The 11,531-nt window shown below is 43.4% G+C and overlaps 1 protein-coding gene across 2 annotated transcripts in view; it reads right to left on the minus strand.

Annotated features, from left to right (window-relative positions):
• RFX4 (regulatory factor X4) overlaps positions 1–11,531 on the minus strand; it is a 166,163-nt gene that overhangs the window by 43,608 nt on the left and 111,024 nt on the right. For both annotated transcript variants that reach the window (XM_008053579.2, XM_008053580.1), the window contains 3 exons: positions 8,985–9,085; positions 6,790–6,848; positions 2,595–2,739 (listed from right to left, as the gene is read on the minus strand). In XM_008053579.2, coding sequence (XP_008051770.1) covers positions 2,595–2,739; positions 6,790–6,848; positions 8,985–9,085 — 305 coding nt within the window. The remainder of the gene's footprint in view (positions 1–2,594; positions 2,740–6,789; positions 6,849–8,984; positions 9,086–11,531) is intronic.

Here is an 11,531-nt window from a genome sequence, read left to right on the forward strand (position 1 = left end):
TCTCACCAAGTTGCCCAGGCTGGTCTCAAACCCTCAGGCTCAGGCAATCCACTTGCCTCGGCCTCCCAAAGTGCTGGGATTACAGGCTGAGCCACCAAGCTTGGCCGTTTATTATTTTTTTATCTCGTCTGCTCCTTGCAGTATGAGCAGCACTAATGCCAGGTGGTAATGCAGAGATTAGATGGGTTCCAGGTCCAGCTCTGCTACTTAGTGGCCATTTGACCTGGGGTAAGGTTCACCAACTCTCTGGGCTGAGCCTTCTGATCTGTAAAATGGGAATAATAAGTGTCTTCCGCATTGGGTTGATGTGAAGATTAAATGAGACCATGCGTGTGGTGGATTTAACACAGAACCTGGCATATAATAGGCAAACAATAAGCTATTGTTTTTATTACTATTTTAGTAATTATCTCTGAAAACTTTTTTTTCTTTTAAAGATGTGGGGTACAATTCAGGATTAGGTGTACAAGTGTCATGGTACAGGTAAAGTTTGGGCCTCTCTTTGGTCGCCACTTTGCCTGGTTTGAGATCAGATACCCTTACTGATGCTATGTGCCGTCCCCTTCCCCTGGCAGTGTCCAACTATTGGCCAACACTTTCTTGTAGTATTATGATAAGTGTTCAGGGTCTGCTTATGAGTGAGACCATGTGGTAATCGGTTCTTGGTAAGAATGGCCATCATCAATAACTCAAAAAACAACAGATGCTGGAGAGGATGCAGAAAAAAGGGAACACTTCTACTACACTGCTAGTGGGAATGCAAACTAGTTCAACCTCTATGGAAAACAGTGTGTTGGCCAGGCATGGTGGCTCAAGCCTGTAATCCCAGCACTTTGGAGGCTGAGGCGAGAGGATTGCCTGATCCAGGGGTTTGAGACCAGCTTGGGCAACTTGGTAAGACCTCGTCTCTACAATATATCAAAAAAAAATTAGCCAGGTATGGTAGTACACACCTGCAGTTCCAGCTACTTGGAAGGCTGAGGTGAAAGGATCACCTGAGCCCAGCAGGTCGACGCTGGGGTGGCCGTGAGCATGCCACTACACTCCAGCATGAGTGACAGAGTGAAACTGTGACTCAAAAAAAAAAAGAAAAGAAAACAGTGTGGTGATTTCTAAAAGAACTAGAAATTGACCTTCCATATCACCCAACAATCTCCCTGCTGGGATATACCCAGAGGAACTCAAATCAATCTTCAAAAAAAAATACCGCACACGCATGTTTATTGCAGCCCTATTCACAATAGCAAAAACATGGAACCAACCAACCACACTGCCCATCAAAACTGGGCTGGATTAAAAAAATGTTGTACATATACATGATGGAATATTACACAGCCATAAAGAAGGACAGACATATGGACTTTGCAGCAAATTGGATTAATATAGAGTCTATAATACGCTGAAGTTCTTAACAGGGCTCAGGGCAGCTGTATAGGAAAACATAGGAGCCTGCATTGAGCTCTGGGTTTGGCCAGGAAAGAAGCCCTGGGGAAGGTCCACGTGTTGAAACATTTCAACTACTTCACTTATTTTTGAAAAGGACCCAATAGGAAGAAGACCTCTAATAGGAACATCAAAGGGAACCCTGTTTATAAGCACAGCAGGCTTTGGCTGGGTGGATGGTGTAAGATTTTCCTCAAAACAACAGCACAGAAAGCAAGTACCAGAAACCTGAGGGGCCTGGGGCTTTCAGAACAGGCCTTTCTTCTTGGTGAGGCAGGCTCTCTGTAGTTCCCTGAACAATGTCACTACTGGGATCCTGGGCCTCACCCCATTCAGAAGGTGAAGATGCAGTGGCTGTCATAGTCCATCACAGTGCTCTTATCACCAACTTTTCCAAGGCCTGATGGAAGGGAGTGCCAACTCACCCTCATGCTCCCCAAGTCAGGAGTTGTCTATTGACCCCGATGAATCCAGGGTCCCTGGCCTGTAGGGATAACCCGGGCAGTCAACTGGGAGTGGCATCTTAGAAATAGCAGAGATGCGCTAACATTGATGGTGCTTTCTGGCCCTCTCATTTGTTTTACAACTAGGAGCAAATAAATAACCTTCCCACATCAGGATAATATTTGGAGCAGTACACCTGCAGTCTGTATGTTGGAAGTCTTTGTCCACAGGGACATGAACATATGTTCACAGAAGTCAGGCATCATCCATCTCCCTTCTCAAACTTTTAATATGATAGAAAGGTTCACCTGCCAATAGGTGGGCTGACTCACATGACCCTACAGTGAAAAGTAGACAGTGTATCCAGCTGACTCCAGGCTGACATACACTAAGAGGCAATAAACTTTTGTTTGCATTTTTAATGCCACCTCCATGGAACCACAGCTGGCATTCAGGGTCATATGTGGGGCCCTTTGCATGACATTGTACCAGAACACTCTTCTCCCCAGCAGTGTTGACATATGTCCTCTTAAGTCAATGAAATCTCCCTCCTGGGCTGATCCCTTTAACAGGAACAATAAGAAGAAGGAGACCCCAGGGAGAAGGACAGGTTGGGAATGCTGCTTAAATATTTACCAAGAAACTTGTTTTTTCTTTCTTTTAAAAACAAAAACAGAAGGACAACAATCCCTGGTGGGATATCTTACACTGAATGATGAGTTTCCGGTGTTCATCGCGAGAGTCTTCCATGGTGTACAGGGTTTGCTTGGTGATGCTGTTCAGGTCCACATTCCTCCAGTCTTCCAGCATTTGGAACGTGATGTCTGCACTGTGGATCACTGTCCGAGATGCCTACCATCCAACACAATCAACTCATGAGCTCATGGGTTGTTAGATTAAAACCCCTTCACCATATTTCCTTTCATGCCTTTTTAATGGATCTGCTGATGATATTTTGCAAACTGCCTTGAAATTCAGGAAAATTCAATTTCAGGGGAATGCTCCAGATAACTCTATAACTCAGAAGATGCAGACACTGTTTTCTCCTGTGGCTCTCTCCTCACATCTCTCCTTTTTCTCTACAAGAAACTACCAAGGTGGCCTAGGCCAGACAAAACCCTGCTGTTCCCAGCCCCTTTGGTCTTGACCCCGTGGAACAATGGGATGAAGCCCAGAGATCTGTCAGCTTTGATGGAAGTCTGTGGAATGGGAGATCAGTGCCCAGTAATCCGTGTGTCTCTAGTGTCAGAAGTGACAGGCACAGATTTAGGAATGTTTCTGCTACCCCTGGGCCTGTGATAGATTTAATCCCAGAAATTTCAAAAATGTGTATTTTTCTGTAAATGTATTCTGAAGCAGTTTATGCTCTAGTTTCTGTTTTTGCTTTTTTAATTTAACTGTTAATGATTTTAAAAATATGAATAATTGAGATGGAGGAAAAGGGACACTATACCATAAGACTCAGTAGTTTATTAATGTACGTATGTGTGTGTGTGAGTAATTACAGATATATGTGCATATATATTCTTTAAAACTGTGGCTTTTTCAGGGCACCTCATTAGTGAACCTAAATTTACAAATTGGAGCAATGCTTGGGACATCAAGTGGGAACAATACTGATAAAAGCAAGGAAAAACATATATCCAGGACTATTTCCTTTACTTGCATGCTTTCAAAGTGTCTTGTAGTAGAATTTTTTTTTTTTTTGAGTTGGAGTCTCACTCTGTCACCCAGACTGGAGTGCAGTGGCTGCTCCCAGCCACCGCAGTCTCAACCTGCTGGGCTCCGGCAATCCTTCCTCCTCAGCCTTCCGAGTAGCCAGAATTACAGGCATGCGCTACCACGCCCAGCTGATTTTTTTTTTTGATTTATTGTAGAGATGAGGTCTCGCTGCCCAGGCGGGTTTCGAACCCGCGGGCTCAGGCAATCCACTCACCTCAGCCTCCCAAAGGCGTGGGATTACAGGCTGAGCCACTGAGCCCGACTTTGTAGTAGAATTTTTAAAAGATTTAAAGTACGCAAGGATACTGTAAGTCTCCAAATGCTTGTGAATTTCTAGGCAGAGGTAAATGCTGATGACACTTAAAGACACCTAGGCTATCCAAGCACAAGTAAAATCTTATTTAAATGACTTTTGAATTATGTAAGAGTCACAAAGTCCTAGACTATATGAATGTATGAATTAGGTCAGTCTCCAATGAGAATGAAAACAACTGAATTTAAAGGTCAGGTGTTCTGGATTTAAACATCCCTAGCCCAACCTGGTTTTGCTGCTGACCAGCTGATTGATTTGGGTCTGGCAAGTAGATTAATCCTAGTTTCTTGATCTATAAAATGGAGACACCTCATTTTTGTTTGTTTGTTTTTCTGAGCATATTTCTTCTGAGATGCATTGTGAGCTGCCTTATTGCAGTGAATTCTGTAAGCAAATGTTTAGAACATGCTTTTTGTTTTTTGAGTTGGAGTCTCACTCTGTCACCCAGACTGGAGTGCAGTGGCCGCTCCTGGCCACTGCTGCCTTGACCTGCTGGGCTCCAGCGATCCTTCCACCTCAGCCTTCCAAGTATAGAATATGCTTTTAAACACTGTTTCTTGAAGCCTGCTGTTGAGGATTCCTTAAGATAATAATTGAAAAGCATAGTGCATAGTGCAGGGAGTGCATAGTGCAGTAAAAGTGGCCACTGTTATTCAGATCAGTTCTTGCAGGGATTGTGTTGACACCTCAGGGCCCTTGCACATGGTGTTTCCACCGGCTGGAACATTCTTCTCCCACCTTGCCCCAAATACCCTCCTATTGTGTATGCTCCAGCTTCAATGTCGACTCATAGGTTCTCTGGCCACTTGATCTAAATAGACCTGAATGCCTTGTAATTCTCTATTTCTATTCTGTCTCTTTCATAATACTTTATCACTTTTAGTCATTATTGTTTTCTGTTGAGGACAAGTACCACTAAGCATAGTATCTGGCATGCAGTAGGCATCAAAAGATCTTGTGGAATGACTAGCTGAGACAGAAACGTCAAGTTGCTTGCTTCCTTAGTGTATCTGAAAGAGCCCGGATATGTGAATCTTGAGTCTAAGTATTTGGGCTCAGTTCTTCAGTTGGATGTTGTTTAGTCTGATTTGTTCTGTATGTGTTTGTGGGGTATTAGCTCAGAAGTTTTATGGTGTTTCATTCCCAGCACTACTCCTAGTTCTCTATCTGATCTGGGAATGTGTCTGAGAGTTGTCCAGTGAAGATGGACACTTTGCATTCACTGATTAAAGTACATAATATCTTTGTTTGGAAAGTGGAGACGGAATGTGTGTGTATGTCTGTGTGTGTATGTGTATGTGCACCTGTGCGACACGTGGTTGTAGACATGGGTGTGGATGCTTTTGCCTATAAAGGGACAAAGTACTTCCTAAACTGAGTCCCAGAGAGAGGCACCAAAATCATGTCTAGTTCTCCAAGACCTGCTCTTCCAAGCCGGAGAAAAGAACCAGAGGGCCAGACTGGCAAGCATCCTCAGAAATATGACAGTGTTTCTTTGTTATGCCAATATTCATTTTCTTTCCTGAATTCCATTAACCTGTGAGGCTCTGCCCTGTCCCAGAACAATGCCCAGGTGTAGACTCTAAAGTAGCCTGCATGAATCTGGAAGGGTTTCCCTCTAGTCTCCAAAACATCCCCTGTGCCGTTCACACCACGGGAAGTACAGGAACACTGAGGTGTGGGTTATACTTTTCTGGGTCCTGGCCTGGAGCCCTCCTCCAGCCACTCTAACCAGAAGCCCCTCCCTCCCACCTTGACCTTGAATAACCAGCACCAACCCAGAACCAACAGCACCTTAAGGGAGAGGTTGCAAACCCAGACCCACGAAGGGGACAGGCAAGTGACATCCATGAGTGAGAGAGTTGGCACGATGAGGAAGACAGTGGCCACTGCCGGGAAATTTGACCCATCTGGCTGACTAGTGCCCTGGGAGCAAGTTGTCAGGTCTTGAAGTTTTTCTATAGAAAATGTGGGTGTTTGGTTGTCATCTCTCCAATTCATTAGTGACTGAGTGAAAAACGTTTTTGAACATATGCAAATCAAGCAACAGTAACCTCACACATCTGAGGGCCACATTTGGCCTGTGACCACTAGTTTGCCACCTCCACTTTAAGGTCATTAATATTTTAATGTAATGTTAATAGTTTGTCTTAAAGACAGAGTCACTTCATTAAAGTGCAAAATGAATATAAATGTAAAGTTGTATGCCATCAAGATATAACTAATGAGCATGGAGTGGGATCTTCCACTTTACTTTATGCTTGACTTTTTGATATCGAGTATATGCCACTTTTGTGCTAAAAATAATGAGATGTGGAAAAACTAAACAAAATTGGGCACTCATGTAATGTACTATGTGACTTCGAACTCTTTGGATGACACAGCAAACAAATCATCCTCCATATCTGTTTGAATCATTTGACTCAATGTTTCATAATTGTGGGTGATTTTACCTCCCAGGCTATATGGGTTTTTTGATTGTCACAACTAGGGGTAGATATGTGGCATCTAGTGCGTAGAGACCAAGGATACGACACAAAAACTCCCCACAACAAAGAACTATGCAGCCCAAAATGTCTATAGTGGTTGAAAAACCTCAATTTACTTAAGGGAAACACAAAATTATGAACCTATAACATATCTGTAAGGTTAAGGGGCAACTGATATCAGAAATTGTTTTGTATATTAGTTGAAACTAGTTATTGGCTAAAGTTGTTATCCCTTATCTGTAGAAATTAAAAGCAATCTGCCTATTGTGCCCTGTTAAGCAACCTGACAGATTCTGCAGGAAGTTGTGTTACTTGTGGATTTAGCCCTCATTTGCAATTACTCCATAGTGGCTAAAACACATAACAGAGGACAGCTACCTGGCAAAGATGATTTAGTGAAGTTTGCCGTCTCAGAATTTGGGAAAACCTTCTCGACACTGCAAGAAGAAAAGAGTTAGTTTGAAATATTCGCGTACTTTGTGATCCTACCTTGGATTTTCCAGGGGCGGATTTCAAAAAGCAGCTTTCTTATTTTGCTTAAATGTGTCTCACTGCCCAATTCCATTTTATGCATCCACTGGAGAAATCCTGCATTTGGTTTTTTGTTTTCCCATTTGAGTTTCAACAACTAATTCCTAATGGTGATATTTGGGGTCCATGTTTCAAAGTCGTGCCCATGACACACTCACAGGTGTGAGAAATGGTGGCATCAATCAACCGTGAGTAAAAGCAATTATTTACTTGTCTTTCATTTCGTTAATTGCAAGCTCAATCACTTCTCCCCATAAATAATTGCAGGGATCAAGTAGAAGCTTTGAAGAAGCCCCTTTAAGAAGTAGTATGTCTAATAGGAAATGCTGATTGAGCCTCAGCGGTGTGTGGGGCTGAGGGCGCTCCCAGGGTGGAACCCCGGGTGCATCCTGAGTGTAGCTTTGCCTTCATAATCTGCCATTTTTACCAAATGGCCTCCATGACCTATTCACATGTTTTGATGGTTACTGAAGTTAGGAAAAAGTCTTGTTTCCCTACGTCGCCAACATAATAGGCTGATAATTAGAAGACGGGTGATCTTATATTCGTGGATCTTTTTTTAAAAAAATTATTTTAGAATGCAGAGGGTACACGTGCTGGTTTGTTACATGGGTATATCGCGTGTTATATCTGTGGATTTCACAGCAGACAAGACTTATGCCTGCCATAGATCTTCGTTCCTACAGAGACATTTGGACTGGGGTTTGTTTCCACCCGTTGCATGTTCTCAAAATGCACTCCCTGGCTCTCTGGGGAGAGCAGCTGCTCCAGACACGCACAGGTGGAAGGCCCAACAAACCTCCCTGCTGCCGACTTTGAGCAGGTTTGTTTTGTCAAGTGTAATTAAAATGGGCACGAGGCATTATTCTTCTCAGTTTCTGAACTGGTCAAGAAATAGTCAGAAATTTCCCCAGGATTATTCTAATTTGTACTCAGAGCCGGCTTGATTTGAAAAATAGGGTGTGGGGTGGAGGAATGGGGGCGGGAGGGGGCAGATGAACTTCTAATTTTCCAGGCTGATCAATCGTTAATCCTGCTCCTTAATTACTTTTTCTTTAACTTTGTGATGTGGAATTTAGTGCTCGCGGAAAGAAAAGAACTGAGAGCCGTGAAATAAAGCAGCCTTTATCAATAGGTGATGGGCACTGCAGGCAGCCTCAAAGCACGTCTGAAAGGGCTCCCTTTGCCTGTGGAGAGAGGGTAATTTGATCGCCTTCATTTTGCTCACTGGCACTCATTTCGGGCAAGGCTACAAGCTGTTGTATTCAAATGGGACTTTAAGAAATATATATTTTGAAATTTCACTTAAAGTCGTTTCATCTTTGTTTAATAGCAACAAATGACCTGCCCATGAGTCTCTCCACCAGTACAGGCCTGTCCAGACAGAACCAACAGAAAACGAGTGTTAGGGAACAAGTGGTGCTCCTCAGCAAAGAAAATGTTCCCGTCTCAGTCCCCTTATGAGAAATATTAATTTGGCTTCCTAATTAGGCAAAGGATATGTGCAGCCCTTAAGCTGTTCCCGACTCCTGTTACCACCATTTTGTGGGCAGGAGCTTCCAGGAAGCTTTGGACCTGAGTTTGATTCCTGGTCCTGACTTACCAGCTGTGTGTCTGTGGGCTTTGGCGGGGGCGGGGTGGCGGGGGGGGGGGGCGTTTTTTTGCCTCTGGGAGTCTCATCTGTAGAACAGAGATACTATTTCCCACATTGCAGAAATGGTGTGAGGATTAAATGAGATAAGGAGTATGGTGGTGATGAGCAGAAACTTTGGCGTCAGACCTACAGACCCGGGAGCAAATCCTGTCTGCTACTTACTACCTCTTTAAGCCTGAGCCCTCTTCTGTAAAGGGAGAAGTGTGCCAACCACAACAAGTATTTTTTGAGAATTCAATACGTTTATGTAAAGCATCATACCAGGTTCTTTGTAGGCAAACAGTAAGTGGTAGCTGCTACAATTATTATTTTATTAACCTTCTACGTAAAATATCTGGCACTGAAATGTCATTCTCTCTTCCACTCTGCTCCCAAACTCATTACTTACGTTCAAACTTGATGTTTCGCAAATTTTCTGGGAGGTCGTGGAGAGCCACTTTTAACCACTCGTCCAGCTGCTTTGCAAACTTTCGAATCACCTGAGTTAAACTATAAAGAGAAGTTATTGAAAGTGCCTCCCATATTGCTCAGTCCTCCCAAGAGGCCCCTAGGTTTTATTTCCCGGAATTGGGTTTTGGCTGCCACCGGTAGGTGCTCCTCATAAACAGCGACCTCAGAGCCTTATGCCAGCAGCCCCGGCAAGCCCTCTGGAGAGCTGGTGGGACTGGGAAGGACACGAATAGAATGTGCTCTGCAGGCCAGTCGTGCATAATTGTGGGGAAAAGCCCACTGCAAGGATTAGTGGCATCTAGCACATGCTTCTTCACCCCTTATGGAGGGGTGAAGACAGTGGGCTATGGGTTGAAGAAACCCTGTCTTGTCTGAGCCCCCCAGACAGACAGGAATCCCTTCAGCAATATAACTGCCATGCTTGCCCACCCAGCTTACCAGCTGCTGGCCATTTGGTGGGAACCGGGAAGCAACAGGTTATGTTTAAATTGGCAAACAATCCTGATATGACCCTTGAAACCATATTAGATTCAGAGAGTCAAGGTTCATTTTGTGACAGGACAGGGGAAGGAACTGGAGAGGGGGGGAAGCATTGAAGGGGATAGTAAATTGCAATATGAGATGGAAATTTGGAGTTGAGATGACATTAAGCACCATTTTGAGGCTCTTGTCATCAAAGTCATCTGCTTATAGCCCTAGGTCCACTTTTCTCCATGAAGTCCTCCTTGGTTATACCAGACCAGGGACCTCTCTTAGTGTTAATTACCCACACCATCCTTGCCTTCCACCAACACTGCATACCCTGCTCTGGTTCAATCTTTCACCAACTGTCCCCTGTCAGACATGATCACCAATCTCCACCCTGCTGGACAATCTCATTTCTCTCTGATCACTCACTCGTCCCTTTTTCATGACTAACTCCAGCCTTCTTCAGGCCCCTCATACCTCCAATCCCCTAACCTACCCCTCCCCTCAGCAGGTAGAATCACCTACTTCTCAGAGAAAACAAACCACAGAGAAAGAGTATCATCAACACTCTGCCACCTGCATAGATCATCTCCTCCTCCTTCCTAGTAGAATCAAGGCATGATCCCTCCTCTTGTCCCAAGGCCAAATCCCTCATCTTAGTCCTTCTTGCCTCCTCAGGAACCTTACATTACTGACCATCCCTTCTCCTATATATTCAGCTTTTTCTGCTCTACTAAGTAATTCTTCTCATCATTTTAATGCGTTCAAGAGTGCCTTACCTTAAAAAATAAAAACTCGCATTTTCTCTATTCTGTTTCCTCAAGCTACCAACTTGTCTTTCTCCCATTTCATAGACATACTTCTTCAAAGGATTGTCCCAACTGTTTGTCTCCTCTTCACTTCCCATTCCCTCTGCATCTCACTTGTGACTACAGCCTAAACAGCTCTCACCTGGCAGCAGCAACGTCCATAATACCAAACCTAATGGGCCCATCTTGGTCCTCCTCTTGGCAGCATTTGATTCTGTCATCCACACTCTCCTGGAAACACTTGCTTCTGTGTGGTTTCTGTGACTTGTGCTGCTCCTCCTCGGTAACAAATCTCCTACCCTCTGACTGGCCATCACGTCTTCCAGTTCTTCAAGTCTATTCCTGGGTCTTCTTCTCACAAAGCTTTAGTCCTTCCCTGAGTAACTTCTCCAGGCCCACAGCTTCAGTCACCATCTATACCCACTTTTGTATTTCCAGTGCAGAGGTCTTCAGAACTCCAGGCTAACTGCCTATGTGACACCTCCATTTAGATGTCCCAAACACATGTCAAACCCAACATGTCCAAACTGAACTGTGATTCTTCCCCAGACCTGGTTCTTTTCTTGTGTTCTCTATTTCTGCTTTCCATGAAGCTTTTTTTTTTTTAACTTTTTATCATCACAGTTTCAAACATAACCCAAGATAGAAGAGTATAATAAACCTCCAAGTACCCATGACCCACCTTCAACAATTAGCAACATTTTTGCCAGTTTAATTTATCACGTCACCTTTTTTTCCTGAGGTGTCTTAAACAGATACAAGTTGTCATTTCAACCCTAAAAACTTAATGTGCATTTCTTACTGACAAGGTTTAAATACACAGGTATATGTGTATACACACGTACACACACTTCATGCCATTAATATATCTAACAGAATAAACAATAATTCCTTCATATTATCTAAAGCCCAGTCTGTATTCAAATTTCTCTATTTCTCTCTGACCCATCTTTTAGTTTGCGTGAATCAGAATCTATACAAGGTCCATACATTGCATAAAGTATATCACATCACCTTTTTCTATGTCTTAAATATTTTTATCCCATTTTTGCCATTGATTTATTGTCACCGTCTTGTTATTTGTGCCCTGGAATGTCTTACACTCTGATTTGACTGATTTCTTTCTTGTAGTGTAATTTAATCTATTCCTCTATCCTGGGTGCTTCTAAAGACTTGACTAAATTCAATGACACTTTTTTTTTTTTTTT

Source organism: Carlito syrichta, unplaced genomic scaffold (assembly GCF_000164805.1).
Source record: "Carlito syrichta isolate Samal-C Ts95f unplaced genomic scaffold, Tarsius_syrichta-2.0.1 Scaffold288311, whole genome shotgun sequence".
Classification (NCBI taxonomy): Eukaryota; Metazoa; Chordata; class Mammalia; order Primates; family Tarsiidae; genus Carlito; species Carlito syrichta.